At 41.5% G+C, this 24,103-nt stretch overlaps 1 protein-coding gene across 3 annotated transcripts; it reads left to right on the top strand.

The window, feature by feature from the left end:
* The first annotated feature begins 1,674 nt into the window (after positions 1 to 1,674).
* On the top strand, positions 1,675 to 24,045 carry LOC111575469 (rho GTPase-activating protein 20-like). 3 transcript variants are annotated; one of them, XM_055008154.1, is made up of 17 exons: positions 1,675 to 1,819; positions 2,290 to 2,394; positions 7,178 to 7,263; positions 12,026 to 12,199; positions 12,313 to 12,462; positions 13,988 to 14,029; positions 14,115 to 14,199; positions 14,349 to 14,426; positions 14,905 to 14,971; positions 15,247 to 15,441; positions 15,528 to 15,700; positions 16,570 to 16,734; positions 17,239 to 17,351; positions 17,447 to 17,639; positions 18,832 to 18,946; positions 19,826 to 20,721; positions 22,027 to 24,045. In XM_055008154.1, the coding sequence occupies exons 2-17, from the start codon at positions 2,323 to 2,325 to the stop codon at positions 22,798 to 22,800; spliced, it is 3,378 nt and encodes a 1,125-aa protein (XP_054864129.1). In that variant the 5' UTR covers positions 1,675 to 1,819; positions 2,290 to 2,322; the 3' UTR covers positions 22,801 to 24,045. The 3 variants fall into 3 exon arrangements, with proteins under 3 accessions (XP_054864129.1, XP_035808867.2, XP_035808866.2); XM_035952974.2 differs by having other exon boundaries at positions 2,285 to 2,394; XM_035952973.2 differs by lacking the exon at positions 1,675 to 1,819 and having other exon boundaries at positions 1,947 to 2,394.
* Positions 24,046 to 24,103: the final 58 nt, after the last annotated feature.

Raw genomic sequence — 24,103 nt, 5'->3', positions numbered from 1 at the left:
TGGTTTTTGAAATTGTTTCGTGTTTTCAAACTTGCTTGAACAAGTCTTTGTCCATTTTCTCCACTAGTCATATGTAGAATGTAGGACAATATTATTGCAATAACTATAGAAAATTTGAAAAAAACTGGTTGTAGTTGTTTTGTATGTCTATTAAGTGTTGATGAGAGTCTATGTTGGAGTGTCAACCAGATACTTATTGGTGCTGCATTCTTTCCATATTATCAGTTGTTTGAATTCACAGTTATCACCAGTACTATATAATATATATATATATATATATATATATATATAATATTACGACACCCAACATCTCAACGTTCAGCATGACGGCTTTGTAACTTGAACATCAGCATTATAAATCATTGAGGAAGTCTTTATCGAAGGAGAATCGTGATGTTTAAGCCGCGAATGTGCCCTACATTCCAACCTTGTGGCCTAGATCGCAGTCAGAACTATTCATGCCTGTTTCCCAGAGACATTAGAATCTAATAACCTCAGACTGATGGAGGGCCTGGAGCTGTACTGACAGAAAGCTTCGCACTGTTCACCCATAATCTGATAACCGTTGTCTCCTGAATGTAAAACACTTATTTAAATGTTCCCAGGATTCCTTGGAGTTAGCTCACTTTTGCTGGTTTAACTCCCATTGGATTTACTTTACAATTGTGTGGTTCCAGTCGTGTGAAATGTTCCTTTAAGTCTACATTTTCAAAGCGGTGACTCTAAACTTTGATACAAACTCATTCCTACTGAAATGATCATGAAGCAGTGGTTTCCAACCTGGAGTTTGTGACCCTGGATTGATAAAACTGAGAGGTCAGTGAAGGATTAAAGGTATAAGAAGCAAAGAGAAACATCCATTTATCCATCAGCTATACTAACTTTATCCAGTAGAGGGTTTCAACAAAGAACTTGTTCCTATGAGGCCACAGTACTGAAAACCGCACCATCATGCTGGAAATCGGGCAAAATTACCTGCATTTCCTCATATTCTTACCCAAATTCGGCTTCATTTCTTGTGAAATATGCATTTTCAGTTCTTAAAACACTCAACTCCAGTCCACAAAATGTGATCAGGTCTCACAACCAGATTCAAAGGTTGGAAACCGCTGCAACAAAGCATTTTTATAGAGCCATAACAAGTGTTTTATGTTTGATATGTTACACTGGCGACTATAAAAGACTCCTAACAGGAAGTCAAACAGACTTACTTTGGTTTTCAGAATAGTTCATGTACAAATCCAGTAGATTTTGCTGTCGCATCTCTTGGTGATCACAGCCAGTGGGCCATTTTTTTGCAGCAGCGTCCTGAAAACGTAGTAAGTGAAGATGATGAATAGTAATAAAACTTTTGATTTGCTTCAGGACCCCAGGTAACTCTTAAATCTCCCAAGATTTCCGGTTTTGTCTGGTTTGAGCTATGATTTAAATTGTGAAGAATCCTTCCACATGACATTTTTTAGTGGTGTAACAAGATAATCTGTGGGCATAAAACACGAAATAATAAATTTCTTTTTTGAGCTGTTTCTATGACAGAAAAGGGAATTCAAGTAAATATTTAGCAGTTGAAGTCCATACATTAAGGCTTCATATTGGATAATTGGGGTTAAACTGGTTTGTGAGGACTGTTTAAGTCTAATCTGCTAACAGAATGATCTTGTTTCTGCCGTTAGACAACAGTGATTAGCAGACAGGGTCTCCTCCAGCGGACAGCAACATGTTGGCTGACATGGACTCTTCTCATCTAGTTTGGTGTCGGTGATCAAACTAAACTCTCTTCTGCTGGATTCTCCCAGATTCCTTGAACCCAGTCGCTCCGGTGAGTTACCACCTGTTCTTACCTAATAATCTCTCCCTTCCATTGTTTGTTTTAGGGTAAATCTGATTGTCTCCTGAATGAATGGAACAATTTGGTTAAAAATAGTCCCAACAGACCTATTTCTTGCAGCCTCTCGGCACCGCCTCCGTTCTGTGCGTAAAGACGCATTAAGAAGTGGCACAGAAACTGATAATCCAGACAGGAGGTGCTTGAGGTTACAGTACAGCCTTTCACTGATGGGAACACAGAGACAGACTGACCTGTGGAATCAGCTCATCTCGGCTCGTTTTGTTGCTAACTTTAATTTATGCGAATTTCCCCTCATCGCAGGTTTTCGCTTCGTGCGCCTTCATGGCCGCAGACTGAAAGTTTGAAACTACTTCCAAGAAGCTTGCGTTGACATGGTTTGTGTCTTCCGGAGACGGAGGCTATTAATGGGATTTCTTTTCCCCTAATTCACCTAAGGGCAGTTGGACAGTGAGCTGGAGGCGTCTGGAGGCTGGATGGCCGACATGTCTCCGCAGCAGCAGCAGGACAGCCTGAGCCGAGGCGGCGGGCAGCAGGAGAACAAGCGGGTATGTGCTTCTGTTGACATTTATTCGAGCTGTTTCATGGCATTAAATAGCTGCGGTTTGTTTCTTATTGAAACGGAAAAGCGGCTCACATGTAGGTTCTTCCATCGTTTGCTTTTGGTTGTAAGATCTCCAACCTGTGCGCAACGGAGACAGAGACGGTTTGTCTCTGGCACATTTTACTGCTGACACATGAATGAGTTTGTTGTAAACGCGGTGCGTTCAGGTGAGAGGTCAGATCAGAGTTCAAGGCTTTTACCAAAGAGACATCTGCTGCCATAAAGACGCTCAAACAAGCCGGAGAAGAACTTTGAGAGTTTTGGAACGATGGATGCGCACAGTTAAACATTGAGAACATCACAGCGGCTCAGCCCAAAGAAACTGACTCTAATGGCGCGTTTACGCACAGTAAGGCAATAAAAGGGGCTGCACTAGTATATATATCACCATAGAACATGTACCAGCAGAATAATCACATCATATCAATAATAATCATATACATTTATTTATAAGTCACTGGAAAATCTGTTCCTTTTCTCGTCTCAGCACATCCTGTTGCTTTATTCTGACCCGAGTTGAATTCATAAGCAGCACAACAAATAAATAAATAGAATTAACTTCAAACTTTCGATCTGAAGTCCCACACTGACATAATAACCCTGATTACTGCATCATAGCAACACAATAGTCTTTATTTATAGAGCATTTCTAAAAGTCTTCTTCACAAGGCTGTAAAATAAAGTCACAAAATTATTAGGTAATAAAAGACATCAATTCAGCTAGTGATGCACTTTTTAGTTGACGAAATGATCATTAAAATGTGAATAAATGCATTTTCTCTCAACACAACAGTCACCACAAAAGGTTTTCCTATTAACCATTGACTGTCAACAAATTCTGGATTATTTACAGTGTTCAGTAAAGTAAGCAAATTGATTTAATGGCTGCTACTATTTCAATTTTTTATTTTTGTAGATTCAGAATCAGTCCCATGAATCAACAGCTGTGCTATAAGCTGGAACTTAGCCAGCTGACGGAGCAACTATTATGATGACTGATTTTTGTTAAAGTTGATTTAAAAGTTCAAACATTTGCTTCTTGCAGCTTCTTTCATTTTATGTAAACAGAATGTCTCTTTGTTTTCTAATGTTCATAAACTAAATGGCTAATTAGCTACCCAAGAAAAGGGTCACGTAATTAATCAGTGATTTAAAAAAAAAAAAAAAAATTGTGAACCCCACCTGCTCTGTGTTTAGGACATTCTAGCTTTTCTTGGACTTAGTTTGTTCGACATCCATCGCTAACCATTATTATTATGTAACATATTTGACAGGGTCAGCTTATGGTCTGATTAAGACATTAACCTGAAACATGCCAGCAGTTCTTTTTACATGATAATATGTGAAACTGCATATTACGGATGAGTCCTGATTTAGTTGGAGGAGCTGCAGTCTGTACTGTGTCCTTGTTTTCATTAATAATTGATCCCCATCAGCTCCAAATTCTCATGTATATGTGCCGAGTCAGAAAGATGCAGCATGTCACTACCAAGCCATTCATTCCTGCTACCACCAGAAAAACCTCTGACAGAATGAGTCAGTACAGTTCATGCAGTTCCACCTGTCATAAACCTTCATTCCTTGGTGGAAATAAAACATCTCAGAAATTAGAGCTATGTCCATTTATATTTTAAATCAGTGACAGAGTGTCATAGCTTTGATTTTAACACATTTCCCTCCTTTACTATCACTGCAGTTACATTTTTTTTCATTGTGGAAACAGTTTGCATTAATGACTTTCCTCTTCAAACTGCTTTGTGTTGTTATGCAGTCAATAATAAAGGAGGTGAGCTTAGGTTAGTCAATAGATTAGCTTCCATGTATGCTTGTTTCAGTTTATTTTAGGGCCTGAAAGGTAACATTGTAATGTTGTGGCTGGAGAGTAAGGAATGTTTCACCAGCGTGTGACTCGGCTAAATCAATGATATTACATTGTGAAATGTCAAAAATGTGTGAATGCACAGAGGCTGTAGGTCAGAGGGGGACTGATGTTTTCACACTGTGGACGGTCAGATTTTTCTCCACTGAAAGTCTTGGGGAAAATGGATGGTTGGCATGGATTGATTACTATGAAACATAGATACTCATGCTCCCCAAAAGATGAATCCTACTGACTGTGGTGATCCCCAGGCTTTTTTTTTATAGCACCACGAGATTAACATCTAGTTTTGAGTGAAGTGAAAAAAAAAAACTAGACAAAAAGACATTGATGTCTGTGGAAAATGAGGGGTAGATCTGACTGAAGACCTCAAGACATCCATTAGTAGCTCCACCCTAAAACATATCCTTCTTTAAAGTCTGTTTTCTTCTATATGGGACCATAGTTTACAAAAGAACATCAAGCTGTATTGAAGGAGACATGAAAATAGTGACTGAGACCATAAACTTATTATTCAAATTCTTTCTGAGGGAATAAATCAAGTGAGAAGTAGTCATTTTCTTACAGGCTTCTATACAATCAAACTTCTTTTTCTGACTCTCTCCCTGCTGGTTGTTAGAGGTAATGCAGGCTTAAGACACTTCAGCGTTGACTTTTCACAAGCTAGTATATTAACTGCTGGCTGATCATTGTTTGTTGGATTCATTGACTGCTATTATACTTCACTGGTTCATTTCTCCTGTGGTAAAAAATGACAAAACTAGCAAGCAAACCAAAAAGTAGCATTCTGCAACCTCCACTTGTGATCGTTCATAGACTGAATATAAAAGACAGTGGCAGGCACAGTGGCGTCACCAATGGGTTTGTGAATTACCATTTACTGTTTTGAAGCCCTGAGGTAGAAATTTGTCCATTAGCATATTTGAAACTGGGCTTGATGAACAAAAAGAAGGTATGCTGAGAACTAAAGGACACTAAACGTGCCCGTATATCAGTCACCGGCCAATCAGAAGGCAGCCACTCTGTAAAATATACCCTGCTTTATCTTCTATTTTACCCTAAATGGGACCATAATTTGCAAAATGAACATGCCATACTGTACTGAATGAAACTTGAAACTACCGACTGAGAGCGTATTTGCTGAGGTAACAAACTGAGTGAGAAAAAAGGCTCATTTTCTCATGGTCTTGTATATGATCACACTTCTTTTTGCAACCAGAGGAGTCGCCCCCTGCTGGCTGTTGGAAAGAATGCAGGTTTAAGGCAGTTCCACATTGGATTCGCTTTTCAGGCTACGTCCATCGATGTGACCACCTTAGCATGCAGATATTAGCATTTAGCTCCACTCACAGACCTGCTAGCATGGCTGTAAACTTGTCATTATTAGAACTGTTTTCCATGAGCATGGTGTTTACATGCTTTATTTAATTTAGATCTACTAAATTTACATTTAAATGTTGGCAGTTTAACCACATCTATAAAATTTTCCAAATGCATTTTAAAACTCAGCCTACCTCAGCCCTCTAACCCATCTGTCCAGAGCACTGAACCCAGTACTGTATTAGGTGACTGTGCCACCAAGTGTGTTAATCTGACATACAATGAAAGATCTGTGGTTATGTAATGCCTGTTTATCAGCCTGCTCCACACACACAAATCCTTCTGCAATTAGATTAAATGAAACTTGTATGATCCTCGTGGGGAAACCTTGGATAATAGGATCCAGCAAAGAAAAATAGGTTATCAATACGGCAGCAAGCTGCAGCTGGTGGGCTGCAATGAAATAACAACAGTAGATTAATTCAGTATTAAAGTGCCATTTTATTTTTTGTGTTTTGTTGCATTTCAGCTTTAGATGTTTGGATAGAATTTTGGATGGCAAAAGCACCACGAAGCTCCCTTTTTACCAGGTTGCTGAGCTGTGAGAAAGTTCAGGAGTGTCATGGAAAAGACTAATAGAGGCTTCAGAGCACTGAAAACGTTGCCTCTTGGCTCAGCTTCATGCTCTGACATTCCTCTGTGTTTGAATTTTGCTGCTTCAATCTGCTGTCCCTGTCCATTTGGAGGCCGCAGTAGTCGGTCCCAGCGTTGTGATGGATGTGTTGAACATCAGGATGCTTATGTAACCGATGAGGAGAGTGTAAACATGACATAAGCATGACGTACATTTTTGTCCAGCTCTCCTGGTGAGAGTTTTTCAGAGCACGGTGGTCGGATGTTGTGTGACCAGAACTTTAAAGAATCTTTATTCAGTTTTTTGGGTTTTCCCTGTCCTTAAGTGTTATATAGTTGCTTTTTTGTGCATGAAAAAAGTCTGCAAACTTAACCCAAGTCCACCCCAAAGGAAGGTCGTCTTTCCCACAAAAAGTGCTGCTCCTTACCTGCCTGAAACACCTTGAAGTCCAGGCTTATTACTTATCGATGCCATCATGTGTATTTTTGAACATTTAAGTATGTAAACATATGCTAGTAGACACTATGAGTAAAATAGTAAATGTGCAGAATACAGGCACTTTAAATTAACAGTATTTTGTCTGGTTAGAAATATCAAATAGGTGAGCATTTTCTAGACACTTGTTGTTTCATTAAATCATCCCAATAAAGGTAAAGTGAACTCCTGCAGCAAATGGATCTGAACTCACCAGAGCAGCTGAAGATGTGGAGGATGCAGCTGTTGGGGATTTTTATCTACAACAGTGCTAAAATCACCTCCACATGAACGCTCAGGCTCAAGGTTTCCCTACAAAACGTTGCTTTGGAATGAGATGATCGGTGTCGTTTAATATATGTCATCTTTGCTTTTTCCCATCCTCCTTCATCAGCCCTTTTCTTCTTTGTCTTTTTTTAGCGAATGAAGACTCAGAGTTATCGGCGACAGTCAGCACCGTCTCTGGTCATCAGCAAGGCTCTGATCAGGTCCAAGACTCTGTCCAGGTACTGAAACTATATTTAAAGAATATATTTAAAATGAAAATGTTTATTTTTGCAATGATTCATTCAGTTTTTATTGAGTAAATGCCAAAAGCAACAAAACAGACCTCCATGAAAATATCTGCACTGACATGTTACCATGTCTACAGAATAATCTTTATCATCTTGACAGAGTTTATCATGAATTTATGGTGACAGATCACTGTGTTCACAGTCTGTGGTTAACTATAGGTTGGCTTACAGTTATATAAACACAGTGTTGTTTTTGGTTCAAGCTATTATTTAATTAGTTGTCATCGGTTTGAGTAATTTTTAGCTTCTTAAATGTGAATATTTTCTAATTCTTTCCTCTTCTATGACAGTAAACTGAATATCTTTGGATTTTGGACAAAACAAGACGTGTTATGTTGGGCTTTTACAAATACCCATCAACATTTTTCACCATTTTCAGAAACTTTATAGACCAAACAACTAATCAGTGGAGTTGGTTTCACTGTTTTGCCTGCGTCATGGTAAAGAACACTAAACACAAGTGTTCTAAATCCACACAACTGTGATTTCAGTGTCACTACAGGTTAACTGCAGGGTAAGTGGATCAGTTGGAACTTCCTCAGATACACTTAGACCTTTCCCAGTTCTGTTATACAGCGGCCACCGAGGTCAGTCCATCCCGACCAAACCCCGAGGCCACGCTCTCACACACGTGCACACACACATGCACGCTCATATGCCCGAGGCACAACCCTGAGTAAGATGTTGGAACCACTCGGATAGATAATCCTCTTGTTGCGAGAGGATCAAGCCTCTATTAATAGTGTCTGTCTTTGAACATATGTACTGGGAAAGTGAAGAAGAAGTAACCTTATTAATAAGCTGTACAGAGAACGCTGATTAACACCCACCCACTGTTCTTAAGGAAAGTGTTGATGTACTTCATACAACATGTCCGGACATACAAAATCTAACCTTTTTCCTCCTCTCTCACATCACTAGAAGCTGAATCATCCACAAGCTTTAGGTTTTTTTTATGTTCTTTAATTTGGTTTAAATTGATTTTAATAACTTGTTTGCATTTTATTAGCTATGATTCAATACTGGAGGATATTTTTCCTGTGATTATTCCTGAATTCCACCAGGAATATTTCCAACATTCTGGTAAATGCACTGATTTGTGGTTGCATGGTTGCAAGATGAGAAGGCTGATGCCACTCTCATATCATTGTGTTAGCACCAGTAGCTAGTTAGCTTAGCTTAACATACAGACTGGAAGCAGGGGAACACGCTAAATATCCTCGCTAAATATCACATTTTTTCTTTATTTGTTTATTTCGTGCAACAACTGAAGACCAATTTAAAGTTTAAAGTGAGTCGTGTGCGGTATGAACTTAGCCAGGTTCTAGAAAAGCTGTTTTTGTTTTTATGAAGTCTGTGGCCTGAGTGAAAATACGTGGCAGATACTCTGATTCGTCTGTGCAGTGGGAGGTATGACGTGTCAACAATCCCAGTATCGTTAAAGTTACATGACCTTACTAATTAAGTGATTAGTAAATTGACAGAAAATGAATTGTTTGGTTATTGTTAGGAATGTCAAATAATATCATTCCCACTTTTGAATTGTGAAGATTTCCAACCTTTGTCTTAAATTATTGTAAGAATTTGAATCTTTATGCCTCCATGCGGACCACAGGCATGGCATTACGTTTTTGGGTTATCCGTTATTCTCATAAATGTTCACTCGGATGAACTGATTAGATGTTTCATTGTCAGAGCTCACTGTGATCTCACAGAACAAGTTGTTGGTCATAATTCAGCTCATGAATGTATTATTTTAGGACCATCTTGATTGAATTTCCTCCCATTTTGCACAAATGTCCAGTTGGACCAGAGGATGAACTAATTAGATTTTGGTGGTCAGAGCTTAGCGTGACTTCACAAAATATATTTTTTTGGCATCGCTCAAGAATTCATATATAATTATATAAACAAGTAATTTTAGATCCTATGTTTCACTGGGCTCCTTGTTTGAACTGTTGGCTGGAGAAATAATGTGTTTGTGTGTGTTTCCCTATATTTTCAGGATTTTTTTGTTTTTTGTTTTTTTTTACAAACCAATCAGTCAGTGAATTGAAAGTGAACAGCTCATGGACATTAGTTGCAGTCCTATGCAAAGTAGTTAAAACTAGCCCCAGCAGTTGAAGCAGCAGTGAAGTACTTTGTGTACAGTAATGTGAGCAAAAAATCTGATGATATCAGAAGTAAAAGTACATCATTCAGTGAAGCAATGCCATTTCTGAATTACTTCCTTTCACATTTAATACGTAGAATACAGTTTCCTAGTTATACTTATTAATACTTTCTATACAGTGTAATTTTTACTATTTCCAATGCAGGGCTTTTGCTTGTAACAGAGTACTGCTAATGTTTGGGAATAGTACTCTTACTTAAGTATCTGAAAACTGCCTGCCCTGCTCTCAGACGGATCTAGGCTAACTGTTAGACTCGTGCTTCCAAGCTCACAGCTAAACATATTCTGTCTCTTGGCATCATGCAGAGAACGACTTTCATGAGTTACATAATCCAGTTTCCATAACGAAGAGAGCTTTGAAGTCTTGTCATACTCTCTTGAATCCAAAGCACAAGTCAATGTGGATCATCCAAACTCAATATAGTCTGAAGCTGCCTTGTGTTTGGTGATGAAGGACATCAGTGAGAGATCTGAAGAGAGTAATCCAGTGGTAGAGACACTAACCATCAACACAAGGCGCAGGGCCAGATTTTTTTTTATATATATATATATATACCATATACACTGCCTGGCCAAAAAAAAGTTGCCACCTGCATTTAACTAAGCAAATAGGTAAAAGCTTTCCATTGGATAATTACTGCAGTGATGAATGAGTTTCGGCTGCAGCAACTTATTGAACCCCAGCTGATGCAGTGAGGAGCTTCTCATTTCTGAAACAACCATGTTAGAAGACATTTCCTGTGGTCATGGAAAGGATGTTAATCTGTCTCAGAAGGGTCAAATTATTGGCCTGCACCAAACAAAGAAAACAACTAAGGAGATTTCTGAAACTACTAAAATCAGTTTAAAAACCATCCAACCTGTCATTAAAACCTGAAGGATAGTGGAGAACCATCGTCTTCGAGGAACAAATGTGATCTGATGAGTCCAGATTTATCCAGTTCCAGAGCGATGGGTGCATAAGGGGAAGAAGAGAGGTGGATGAAGTGATGATTCATAGATCTGAAGTAGATCTGATGTGTTACATTTAAGTGATTTTCAGGCCAGAAGTGGTTATTTTGATGGGGAAAAAAACTTTCAGATATGAGACTTTAATATAAAGAGAGGAAATTTTTGGAGTTTAATCACAGACTGGAGCAGGACTTACTATCAGACTCTAAAGAGAAATACCTCAATCAAATACCCCTGCCTACTTCCCGATCATAGCTGAATTGATAATACCCTGTTGTAGGATGTGCATGGTGACAATCTGTGCTAAAAGAGCATACGTCCTCTTTAGAGCCAGGCTGTTTGGAGTGGCCATGAGGATTTTGTGGATGTTTTATCAGGCCTTCTTGTGGCATATCTGCTTGGTTTCGTAATCTCACAATTACCCTGAAGTCTCAGCTGAACCATCTGGTGCACACAGCGTTGACGGTGGTCGGTGTGAGTTGCCTTGTTTCCCTTCAGTTCATATTAAACAAAGCTCTTCTCACACTGGCAGGGGATGAGTTTCATGTGGGCCATCCTTAATTTGAACTCCTGTCTTCTGGGCAACGTCTCAGCACGTCAAGGTGCAGATAAAAGTAGCACAAGAACCTCTTTTGTTTCTTTGGCGATGAAACTGTTGGACTCTAATATGAATGACATGACTGTATGAATGTTGTCGGTGTGTGGATGTTGTTATGCATCTGCAGTTTGCTCAAAACAAAATTCTTTCATCAGGAAAACTAAATTTCCTGATCTGATAAGATCAAAAACACTTTAACCAATGAGTTTGAGCTAAAAACAAGTTATTGTGTTACATAAGAGATGTTCAGAGAAACTTAGAAGAACCTCAGAGATTTACCAGAGCATCAAGTGACATATGATGCAAAATAATGCACTAATATGCCACAGATTAAGTCTAAATCCACCGTGTAAGAAATGATTTGACTGTAGCTGTCTAAAGAAAAGTATGGAGTGTGACGTACGTCTCTCCATGCCAGGGATCTTTTATAGTTAGAGGTAATTAATAAAGTTACTGATGTTGTTCCATGCGTGAAAATGTGCTCAGTTCTCTGTGTTAGAAGCTGCTCCTATAGATCCTACTGCTGGAATTTAATAATCTCAGAGGAAAGACTCCAACAAACAGAAGCGAAAGAGAAGCAACAAACTAAGCTTCTGCTCTTGTTAATGTTTTGGTAAAATATGGCCTGTATCTGATATTGGTCATTCTCTTTAATCTGACCTGTGTTCATCAAAGTAAGGTTTCATTTTTTTTATGGACATTTCATTTTGAACGAGGCATGAAATTGTCGCTTTTGTGGTATTTTGTGATTTGGCAGAAAGCCGTCCGTTGCTTTTATGACGGTTTTGACCGATATTGGTGCTGAAATGTGAAAAGACTTTCTGAAATTAGTTCACAAAGCTTTACTCTGTTACTGTGGCTGCTACAATTTATACATGGAAGAGCGAGCGTTCAGTCATGAAGCTGACGCGTTCAGATACCAGTCATTCCATTGTACCCAAGTTTTATTTTCCCTATTTTCTGCCATCCAGAGAGAGCTTCCTGGTTCCTGTGTCCCCAGAGACCTGCCCGTTGGTCCAGTCCTTCCTGACAGACTCCGACAGATCCTTTCTCCTCCACGGACATGCTCAGTTGAAGACGGGGATGCAGACTCAGGACAGACACCTCTTCCTGTTCAACGACATCCTAGTGATTGCCAAAGCCAAGTAAGCACAAGTGTGATTTTACCCGTGTGGATGGATTAGCAGCATTTTGGCTGCTCCTCATGTCCTGGATCTAAGGCTGAAATCAGGGAGCTCGTGTGTCTCTCTGTTCCCAGATCAGCCAACCACTTCAAGCAGAAGGCCCAGGTGTGTGTGTGTGAGATGTGGACGGCGGGCTGCATGGACGAGGTGTGTGAGGGAAGCACGAATCCCGAGAGCAGCTTCGTCATGGGCTGGCCCACCTGCAACTGTGTCGCTACGTTTAGGTAACACACATACAAAGACACAAATGTTCACACGTGGTGGAATGTGTTTAGTGTTTAAACACAGATTTTACGTGTGGATGGTCACATAAATACACAACTTGTCCACTATCTGATGAGTATAATTCCTTTCTGATGTGTGTTTCTCATCACAGTGTTTAGAAGTTCTAAACCGAGGCTCATTTTCATCAAAAATGCTTCGAAAATTGGAAAGTGAAACGGTCAAGCCCAAACGTTTGTATGAAATGTGTCCGTTTTCACACTGATTTACGTCAGTGGCTGTGAATGTGTTTGTGTTTCAACAGAAAATATGTTGGTGATGCTGTAAACTTGACCTTAAATGCCAGACGAACAGAAACAGACAGGATGAAACATAAGCACCGAATGATATCCCACCGTGCAATGCAAAACACATCAGGGCTTGTATTTATCAGGTGTTTTCAGTGGAAGTAAGTTCTACCTGCCAGAAAATTCGCAATGACACATTTTTTGGCTGATTTTAGTCAAAACATTTCTTAAACTTTCTGATTCATGGAGGACAGTGAGCTGATGAGCAAACTTATAATAAAGCAAAAGGTTTGTATTTCTCCAATCAGCAACTATATCATCAGAATTTGTACTTTGAGCCTGACAGTGTCATAAAACAGAAACGTCAGGCAATTCTCTGCATTCTTCTCACTGAAACTCAGAGCAGGAAGCGTTGTAAACATCTCTGTCGTACTGCGAGTGACTGTTTATGGTCATATGAAATGTTAATTGGCGTTTCTTCGGAGGAATTTCCAGGAATATTCAGGCTCCAACCTGAAACCTTGCAGCACGTTGTCAGTTGATGTGCTCATAAAAGAGTGTGTATTACAACTATGACGTTTAATTCTTGCCAGTATGTGATACACTGGTATTTTCCAACTAGTTTTGGTTGATACTGGTATAAGCACATATTTTTTTTCCAACTAACAGCAGAGAACATCAGGTCTCTCCTGTAAAGGAATTAACATATTATTGTGATTCCTCTTATGGTGATGGCCGTCTGATTATACAAACAATCCAGTGTGTTTTTCAGCCACTATAGTAGAATAACAGGGAGGCAGGTGCAGTCAGACCATTCTACACAGTACTAGAGCATGGTTTGGCTGAATGAAACTACTTCACACCTCTGGTCCACAAGCTTCTTGCATGACCACTAGTGTTTAGAGCCTACTCCCCTGCTCTTTGTGCAAATAAAAACACACATCATTTCTTTTTGCAAAGGGCTAATGCAATGTGGTTCCTTCCTATGTCTGCCAGAAATCAAAAGAAGAGAATACCTGCACTTTAACATGAATATATGTATGTATATGTGCTTTTAGTTTGATTAGGAGGTTCTTCAATGTGACCTTGGACAAACTGCTAAAAGAATGTATAAATATGCAGTCGGAGCGATCAGATCTCAGTGCATCTTGATTCCGTTTTCCGTCTTTACTCGGACGTGATCAGATGAGAACAGGACCTCAGACTGTAAAGATGATTTGATGTTTGTTTTTCTCCTCAGCTCAGCAGAACAGAAAGAGAAATGGCTCTCCCTCCTCAAAAGGTAAACTGCCTCATACCTCACCATATTTATTGTACATGTGTGTGTGACAGAAAAGTCTTACAAGTGGTGTTTCCTCTCTGTGTAGTCGGATAAAAGAAGAGAAAGAGAAGGAAGAACCTAAAACCATCCCTCTGAGAGTCTACGGGAAGGGAATCAATACCTTTGCTATTGTAAGTTTACTTTGATGTTCGAGGAGCTCACATGTGTTTTGTGTGTGTGTATTCTTAATGTGCTTATTTAATATGCTGATAGTGGTTGTGTAGTACGTGTGATGAGATGTCCTGTTGATTGTCTGTTTGCTGCCATTTCCTCTGATCAGACCAAGACGCTGCCGGTCAGCAACTCAGATTCAACCAACGAGGTGATCCGACTGGCCCTGCAGCAGTTTGGCATCATAGTGAGTAATAAATACAAAAATATACCATTTCTTTTACTGTTTACCCACAAATTATTATGAAAAGCAGAGTCGCTGGTTTATGTCTGGAGAGGATCTTTATGTTCCTGATGCGGGGATGCCGCCAAATTCTGTATTCCTGGCCTTTGTAATAGCAGGATTTCCTCTTTTTGTCTGTTTTGTGTGCTTGGTACATGAATAATCTTTGGATTTTGAGTGCTTAACATTCATGTGTTTGTATATATTCAGATTTATGGGTGCAGATCAGGTTGAATACATCAAAGTTCAGCATTACCAAACACAGAAATCACCAAAGGACTCTATTTTACAGAAGCTTCAGGGTCATAAGCACAAGCAGCATGTGAAAACTTCAAGAAAACACAATTCTTTGTCAGCTTTCTGGTGTGGTTTGCCCTCAGGATTTGTAGCGTTTGCTGTGTGTTGTTGTTTTTCACACCATCGTTATCTCTGTTTTGCACAGGGAAACGTCAAAGACTTCCAGCTGTGGGTCATCTCCAAGAGGGACACGACTCCTTATCCTCTAATCGGTCAGTGACTTTGACAAAACTGCTCCTTGTGTCAGAATTTGTTTCCTGAACTACCTGTGATTCAGTTTCTCTCCAGTCCTTGTGGTCACAAACCTCTGAGCCTTGACACCGGGGTGAGATGTGTTATTTTAGGAACACTGGAGCATTCATTCCCATGGAAGAGTGTGGTGTAGCTCCTGCAGGGAGGAAGCGAGGAGCCACGGAGGAGCTGCTGACTGATAATGTGATTCTTCTGTTCGTGTTTCATAGCAACACTATCTTCTTCTCTGTCTCAGGTCATGAGTTTCCCTTCAGCATCCAGATGAGTCATGTGAGAGTCTCTCAGGCAGGAGGTGGAGGCAGAGATGCTGCTGCAGCACCTGCAGACAGAGAGAAGACGATGCAGGTGGAGCAGCTGCAGGGTTCCAAACAGTGTCAGTTCATCCTGAAGCCTCGACCCGTCGAATCGCTGCAGCAGCACGTTTCAGCAGGTGAAAACATTTCGATGCTTTAGTCTCATGTGGCGCTTTGTAGAAATGATGAGCAGTAATTCCCATGCGGTCTGTTGTCTCCTCAGATTTGCCTCAGAAGTCGTTCAAAAGGAGGCGTTCTCTGATCACCTGGGCCTTCTGGAGAGGCTCCTCCTCCCACCTGAACGAACTGTCCTTGGCTGGTGCTGCTCGAGGCTGCTTGTTCAGCCAACCGCTCAGCTCTGTTTGTGTAGAGGACGCTCTGCCAAAGCCAGTCATGGTGAGTAGGAGCACTGACACAGCGGTGATGTAGAAGACATCTACACGAAAACCTTGTCCATACTGACTGTAAATGGGTTTTCTATGTGCACTGATCAGGCATAACATTATAACCACCTGCCTAATATTGTGCTGGTCTCCTTTATGCTGCTAAAACTCCTCTGACCCAGTGTGGCATGGATACAGGACCTCTGGGGATGTCCTGGAATATCCCACACATGCTCAATAAGATTTAGATCTGGGGAGTGTGGAACCCAGGTGAACACCTTAGATCTGTCGTGTTCCCCGGGTGTTCCACCTCTGAGCAGTTTCTGTGGTGTGTCGGGGTGCATTGTCCTGAAATGTTTAGGTTCCACTCACTGTTGTCTTAAATGCAGCACACCAAGTTTGACTGTTATTCATCCTGTTGGTTATGTAGCACGTTTTTTTGATTAATCTATATGGATTTGTGCTAGTTGTGTGGTTAAAGTCCACATTCTGGTTCTAAAACACGGCTGTTTGGAGTTCATGCTCTAGATTCAGTTTTAAACCAGCAACTGTAGAATTCATCTTTTGTGGAACGTTGCCCGTCACGCCCTCAGATTTGATTTTCTAAAGACGAGAACGTATTTGAATCTAGAACTAGTGCTGGTTCTAGAACATGCCTGTTCCTGATTTACTCGTCGCTGCAGCAAGTTTTGTTCAGCTTCACATTTATGGTTCTTGTTCTGGAATACGGACAGGTTTGGTGTTTTGTCCTTTAGGACCTTCATCGCTGTTCTAGAATCTGTGGAACGTGTTCCATCCAGCTGTGGTCTGACCGTTATGGATCCATGATTTCTTATTCTGGAACAGATTGTAGTCCTGGGATTTACTTTCCCGTCTCTCCAGGACATGCTGGCGTTCCTTTACCACGAGGGTTCTTGGACTCGGGGAATCTTCCGTCGGCCGGCAGGGGCTCGAGCCGTCAGGGAGCTGAGAGACTCTCTGGACGGCGGAGAGGTTCAGCTTCCTCTGACACGAGACCACGTTTTTATCATAGCTGGAGTCTTTAAGGTAGTGTATTTAAAGGGAAACACCAAGGAAACTCAAACAAATGTTCTCATGCATGTCTTGAAAGTTGCTCCTGCTCATGTCACACATGTAGATGAATGTCAGACTGTGCATCATCGTTAGCTTCCTTATCTGGAGCATTCCATCATTAATGAGCTTCTTTAATGCTCTGCTCAGTGTTTCATGCTGTGCAGCTGAGTTGGTAGGACAAGCTGTTCACAGCAGAGCATAGGCTTGTTAAAGTAATCTGGATTATAATCTGTTATTATCTGCAGGGATAACAGAGCTGCTGTGCACGAGTGCTTAAACTGTGTCAGCAGCACCAAAACAATCAATCATTCACATTGATTGTTTATGTTCACCATGATGCTTGAAGTAAAATACAAACATTCTTTATAACAAGCAGTGATTAAATGTCTAACAGTTCGCGATCAGGAATAAAGAGAAGTAAAGAACTGTTTTCTGTAAGGCTTTTATTCTTTGCTACTGCTGTGTGCTCGTCTGCAGGACTTCTTGCGCAGCATCCCGGGCAGCTTGCTGTGCTGTGAACTGCACGAAGACTGGATGGAAGCTCTGGAGGAAGATGATGTGGAGGAAGAGCAGGTGCAGGACATACAGAGGTAACATACAGAGGCTCTGTACGGTCACTGTCAGAGCATCATTTCCCAGAAACTGGCGCTAAAACACGTTATTACCTTGTTGCGTCGTCCTGCAGGATGATCGGTCGGCTGCCCAAACAGAACGCGCTGCTGCTGCGCTACCTGCTGGCCGTGCTGCACGGTATCCAGGGTAACGCCCAGGAGAACCAGATGACGAGCTTTAATTTGTCGGTCTGCATCGCTCCCAGCATGCTGTGGCCTCCAGGAGCTCCTTGTAGCCCCGAGGTGGAGGGAGAGGGGACGAAGAAGGTGAGAGGGGAGGGAACATGCACCTGCTGCAGCTTTGAAAACTGCTCTGAATGGATCCAGTTACTGATGCATGATGTATTGTTTCAGCCTCAACATTAGGAAGTGAATGAATGAAAACTAACGGAAACATCATGTTGCAACTGTTTATGCTGCTTGGTACCAAAAGAAAAGTCTCACAGTTCCCATTTTCACCACTAATCTACAAGAGAAGTCTGTCTGAAAGAACAACTTTCACTCGGATTTAAGGCTTCTTGATACACTTTTTTTTGTGCCTTATTTAAAAGAAGCAGAGACACATGTCAACATTAGTGAATGACAAGAAAGAAACACTGTGACAAGGAAGATTTGGTTGCAAAAAAGACACAATGTGAGATGTAGGGCTGTAAGTACAGGAATATTAAGCACAGTCATGATTTTTGCCCACAATTAACATGATCAAATGCAATACTGATATTTAAAGTGCTCTACCCATGTTGATAAAATCACTTTGTTTTAATTTGGGTATGTCTGTTGGAAGTAGCTCTATTTGTGGTTTGAAACAGATGCAGAGAGCTGGAGCCACAGTGAAAACAGACTCAGACACTCAAAACTGATGTTTTTTTTAAGGTGGAATATCGATTTAACAGCTAATACACTGTGGAATATGACCCAGACCTCGGACACAGTTGGCTCCTTCTGCTGTGATGACTTTGACACCCAGGAGGTTGTAATGGTGCAACACGATTAAATAAATCTGTCTAAGCAGCCTCACAGCTCACGAACAAAGAGAAGCTTGTTGTTTGTCTGCAGCTCACACTAACAGCAAAATAGCACACGAGTCGCCTTCGCCTGCTGGAATCTCTACATCTGAATTGTACATTTTAAAAAGACTATTTAAGAGAAACAAATAGCTACAAAACCTGTTGAGCTCTCTAAACTGTCAGCTGCACGTTATTTATTAAAGATCTTTGTGTGTAAATCCTTGATTCCAGAGGAAATCCGTGCATTTTAACACCTCCAAACCACATCAAGGTTTTCTCCCAGGAATGTGCATTCTAGAGGCTGAGAAGTCTAATTTTAGAAGTCTGACTTTTTGAAATGTGGACGGGAAACAAGCAAAGTATCGAGATCAGTAAATGATTACAGTTCTTTGGCTGTTGATCTATTTAAAGCTACGCCGGTTCAGTATTTTATCTTCCTCTTGTCGCTGCAGGTTTGTGAGTTGGTGAAGTTCATGATCGAACACTGTCAGCAGATTCTTCGAGAGGATCCGTCCTCGCTGTTTGGAGGACCTCCACAGAGAGTCAACAGCGAGGAGACGGGATCAGGTACCGAGTTCAAATTACTGCATTATTCATTCATTTTTCCAGCTATTGTGGCCACATTTTTATACCTTTTATATGACGGATGAGTTAGATAGCAGCTTCAAATGAGTCTTCAGAAAATGTTTTATTGCTTTCAGGGAAGGGAAATGAGGCATTAAGTGTAAATATTTCTAGAAAATATGTTTTGCATTAAGAAGAAATCCCCTAATGAGTGACACCAGAACACACAGGAGCTTGTGGTGTCTTTAGGTTTAGCTTTAAATGGCCCTGAAAACACAAAGAACTCCCTTTACACCAGGTGACTCCAGCACTGGCTTTTACTCATCTATCAGACCCTATCAGGGAAGACGCCTCAATACCTCTCCATCCTCCTACATCCCTCCTATAACAACTACCAGCTGAGGACCAGTGATCTCATAACACTCTCTGTCCCCACGGTTCGCCCTGTCTTTGGCCGGAATTCCTTTCACTTTGCTGCAGCGATCGATTGGAATTTCCTCCAGAAATCTCTGAAACTGCCATCACTTCCATCACCTCACATCTTTAAGCAGCAGCTGCAGCAGATCCTAGCTGACCGCTGCACATGCTGAATGTTTTCATTGAATTGCTAGCATTCATTTAGGGTGTTTTTAATCTCTGTTTAAACACTTGTGTCATTTTTTTGTATATGTATTGTTTATTTGTTATCTTTCTTAAGGTCATTATTGCAAATGAGAAATTGTTCTCAGCTGATCTTACCTGGTAAAATAAAGAATTTAAAAAAAAAAAACGTATTTAGCAATCATAAATCTTGTTCCTCATCTATGAAAATGGTTTCTCACCATCTTCCTACATCTGTCTCCCCTCTTTCTTCCTGCTTTTTCTTCCTCTGTGGATCGTCAGAGTCGTGGGTTTACCCTCTGACCGACTCCTCCTACAACAGTCTGGAGAACGAGCTGGACAACAGCAGCGGCGGCTCACCAGGATTCTGCAGCAGAACTGGCCTCCGCTCCAAACCGCTACAAGGCAGCCTGGACTCCATCCTCACGTTCAGCGACTACGACCAAGACACCGACCCAGACGCACGCCGCAAACAGAAGCTCCACCCTCGGGGGAGACGCAGGAGGCAGGAGCTGGACCTCTCCTGCTCCACACGGGACCAACCGATGGTGGACGCCTCCTCCACCCTGGACTCTCTGTCCCTGGAGGGTCGACACACCCAGCGGCGGCGCTCGGAGCCGGCTATAGCGTACGTGGCCAAGTTCCAGCCGTGTCCTTCGGGCAGCACGGACGGTCTCACCGGGGAGGATGAGGATGGTGAAGAGGAAGTTTCCCAGAAGACGAGTCGCCACACACCGACTCTGCCACACTGCAGAGGTCAGAGCAGGAGGCCTGCTGGAGAGTCTGGGGTGAACGGTGGCCGGTCAGCAGCTCTGGAGGCCAGCTCCTCCAGCCTCTCCTCTACACCCGCCTCCCCCGCACCCACCCGCTCCTCCCTCGACTCTCTGGACTCCCTCAGCAACGACCAAACCTGGGCGACCAGGAGGGGGCTTCACCCAAACAAAACCCCTCCGCCGTCCAACTCACGTTACACCTCCATCCCCTCCACATTCTTCACCTCCACTGAACATCCAGACCGAGGAGCTCCAGCCAAAGACTCCCCGCCTAAAGAACCCCTCAGCTGGGGGACATTAAAAGGCTGCAGGGGCCTCCACCCAAACTCCTGGCTGAAAAAAGACCGGAGGCTGTCGCTGACGCAACAAGACAACTTGGAGAAGGAAGAAGAGGACAAGACTGGGGTGAGTGGAAAAGAAACTCTCACTACATCCACCATTTATGCCACAAATTTGTACTCAGAGCTGAAATAATGAGTTTAAGAAGTGGTTCGTTTCAGACGTCTTGAGTTTAACCTGAAAGATTAAATGATTAATTGAAAAAGTAATGAGCACATTAATTGAATGTGAACTGGTTAATTAACCACATTTGTATCATGGTTCATTCCTTATACTAAATCAGTATTTCATGGATTTTACCTCCATCCATCACTATCATCCTGGAATAATTTTCACATTACTGTTTGTTTCCAGTCATGTTTTGGTGCTTTTAATCTTCTTAAATTTAAATCCACTTCTTGAAGCCACTCTAAAGGCTTTTATTTATTTATTTATTTATTTATTTATTAATAGAAAGTGTGGATGTTAACTGACACTTAAATGTCTCAGAAAACAGAATTAAAATGAAATTTGTGTTTAAAGAACGACTTTGTCTCACAGCTTTGATCAGCTGTTTTTGAGGATCTACAGCAAACTAAAAGGTTGATTCTCCAGCGAAATTCGCTGGATTTTGGTTGATTTTTATGTGAATGTTCTTAAAGAAAATATTAGAAGTTTTACTGATATATACGTAATCACTTTAGATATTTTTAGGATTTTTTTGGGAAGATTTTTACTCATTTTTTGAAAATATTTACAAGAATTTTCTTGCCAAATTTGGGGGATTTTTTAAAAATAAAACTTTTAAGGGAAACCTTTAAGGAATTATTAGAATTTTCTTCCTGAAGGTTTTGCAAATTAGCAGAAATCTGGGGAATTTTTTTTGCTGAATTTTTGGATTTTTTTCAGACAAGGAAACAGTATTTTTTGGTGCCTGTAAATGAGGACAGCAGGAGGGTTAATAGCTTGGAGTGCCTCTGGACCTGCTGCACTTCCTCCTCCTCTTTGACATGTTTAGCTCTCGTCGCTTAAAGATGGAACCAAAAGACAAGCTCAAGTTTGTCCTTGCTCTGACGGCATCACTACCAGTCAGATAGATGTCTTGCCAATGGCACTGGGCTCAGGGTGGAGTGATGCGTTACAGGAAACACCCCAAAAGCACATAAGCACACAGCTGAGCAATACACGTCAGTAAACATCAATAGTAATTTCCGTTTTAGGAAATTATACTTTGAGAGGATGTGGACAGGTACAGAAATGTGAACCACATGAAATACTACTGGGGTGCAGCTGGGACCCAAGTGTACGGATGAAGTAGGTTTTGCCACGTGTTCTGATGAGGGTGAAGAGTGAGCATCATTTCACAGCTGGTGTTTTGGTTTCTGCTCACAGGGAGGAGCTGCTGATAAATCGCTCACACTGGGGAAGCTGATCCCAGATAGAGGACGGTCGGGTGAGAAGGGAACGGCAAAACCGATCTCCAGCAGCCAAGCCAAGTCCAACACGTCCAGCAGAGGCTCCAGCGATGCGAGGGGGAGACCTCACCGACCTCCTAAACACGACTCATCCAGCCCTCCTTCCCACCACCGCTCCACCGGGAGCCTCCATTATTCTAAATCTACCTGCTTTCACTCCCCACAGGCCCTGATAACCGTCAGACAGCTCAACTCTAATCCTCCAGCCGACAGCAGCAGCCAGAGGCGAGCAGCTCACAGTGAAGCCGCCGAGCAGAAGCAGCCGTCTCCGTCTTTGTTTTACAGACACAGCGGTCCTTCTCTGTCCCTGTTCAAGCGGCAGAAGTCTCACTCTGTAGAGGGGGAGTTTAACTGTCGGCTCTATCAGCGCCGCGGGTCAGAACCAGGTCGGCAGGTCGTGGACCGAGCCTCCACTCTCACCCGGGCCAGGCTGCCCAGCGACCCGGGACTGAAGGTGTCACAAGTGGAGCCACAGGGAGGAACCTCTGAGGCTCGGTTCTGCCTCTCTCCTCACGCCACCAAGACAGTGAGGGACTACTTCTCCTCACACCTGCGCAGCAATCCTCAGAGCAGCCAGCAGGTGGCGCTGGCTCTGGTGGAGGGTCGCAGGGAATGGCTGAAGAGATGCAGCGACCCGTCGGCAGAACCGGACTTCGACCAGCTGCTGTTTGCTGAGGAATCCTATGTGTGATTCTGACTGGGAGCTGGAGCGAAACGGTCAGATAAGTGCAACATAAATCACCTTAATCACAGCGATACAGAGCCGCAAATACACAACTTGAGTGTTTTAAACCAGAGCCACCAGGAAACAGCAGTTCTCAAACTCACCAACTTGAATTTGACTGTCTAGTGACACATTTTATGAGTAAATTTAACTGGTTTGCCAAAGTGGAGCAAACAAAGTAAAAGCTGCTGTCACACAAAACCAACTGTATTTTTCTTTTGTTTTACCACATGGAGAAATAAGTCTATTTGCCTAATGCTTATTGCCATTAAGGAAGCATGACTGATTTTAGCTGAAATGTCAAGACAAAGAATCTGTACACGGAGAAAACATCTACTGTGGTCAAAGCAGATCGGCTGTTTTGGTATCTGTGTGTTTTTTATTTAAATATATTAGGCCAAAGTTAAACCTGCCAATTTTAAACTACCTGCTGTTGCCTTCTTTTCTAATTCAGACTTATTGCATGCCTCATAGCTGACTGGAGCCACAATTTGTTTGAATAATGAACCAGCTTTCTGCAACAATAAACACATGAAGGTCAACAAACAGTAACTTCTACAAACTACGTTCACACAGTTATGCATGATGGTGACATTACTGCTATTATTACTTTAAACCTGAGCTTTCCTGCATCAACACTGTATTAAAAAGTTAACATGCAATCGTTGCATATGAATAAAACAGTAATTTCGTAATGGAAGCAGCTTATATGAATGTAGTTCACGATACTTAAAAGTTTCAAGTTCACACAAGTTTGTAAATGTCATTTTTAAAACTGTTTTAGTGAAGTCGATGCTATGTTTTGCCAACTGTAGTATGTATGGAGTATCATTACTGAACACACCTTTGTAGATGCTAAAGTTTCCTACAATGAGATCTGCTCTTATTCTCTATTTAACCGACATTTTAAATAGGGCTGCACGATATTACATCAGCAAGTGAAGCAAAAAAAAAAAACACATTAAGCTAGAAGTTTTTTGCTAGCACAGTTCTTATTTGATTCTTGTTTTGCATTTGTTGCCAATGATCCAGTTTTCACATAGGCCTGATTTGAATTAATTGTCACATTTTTCAAGCTTTATATTTTGTGCAGCTTTAAAATAGACCACAGGACTGTTGCTTTCTTACACTGCCTCCTTATTATGTATTTATACGCTGTGTTAATAAGCTATAAAGTCTGCATTTACAAATAAAATGACATGTCAGCTTAAATCTGATTATGTATATTATTGCTTGAGATTTGTGGCCGCTGGAAAGAATTTAACTCTGC

Source organism: Amphiprion ocellaris, chromosome 24 (genome assembly GCF_022539595.1).
Source record: "Amphiprion ocellaris isolate individual 3 ecotype Okinawa chromosome 24, ASM2253959v1, whole genome shotgun sequence".
In the NCBI taxonomy this organism is placed as follows: Eukaryota; Metazoa; Chordata; class Actinopteri; family Pomacentridae; genus Amphiprion; species Amphiprion ocellaris.
Note: the sequence above shows the minus strand (reverse complement) of the source record. Positions and strands in the feature narration are given on the sequence as shown.

What these genes read in the sequence shown, in the direction of transcription:
- LOC111575469 (XM_055008154.1), top strand. Translation starts at nt 2,323, where the DNA reads ATGGCCGACATGTCTCCGCAGCAGCAGCAGGACAGCCTGAGCCGAGGC. An exon ending in GGCAGCAGGAGAACAAGCGG is followed by an intron (nt 2,395 to 7,177) that starts GTATGTGCTTCT and finishes GTCTTTTTTTAG; the next exon opens with CGAATGAAGACTCAGAGTTA. An exon ending in TGGCTCTCCCTCCTCAAAAG is followed by an intron (nt 14,030 to 14,114) that starts GTAAACTGCCTC and finishes CTCTCTGTGTAG; the next exon opens with TCGGATAAAAGAAGAGAAAG.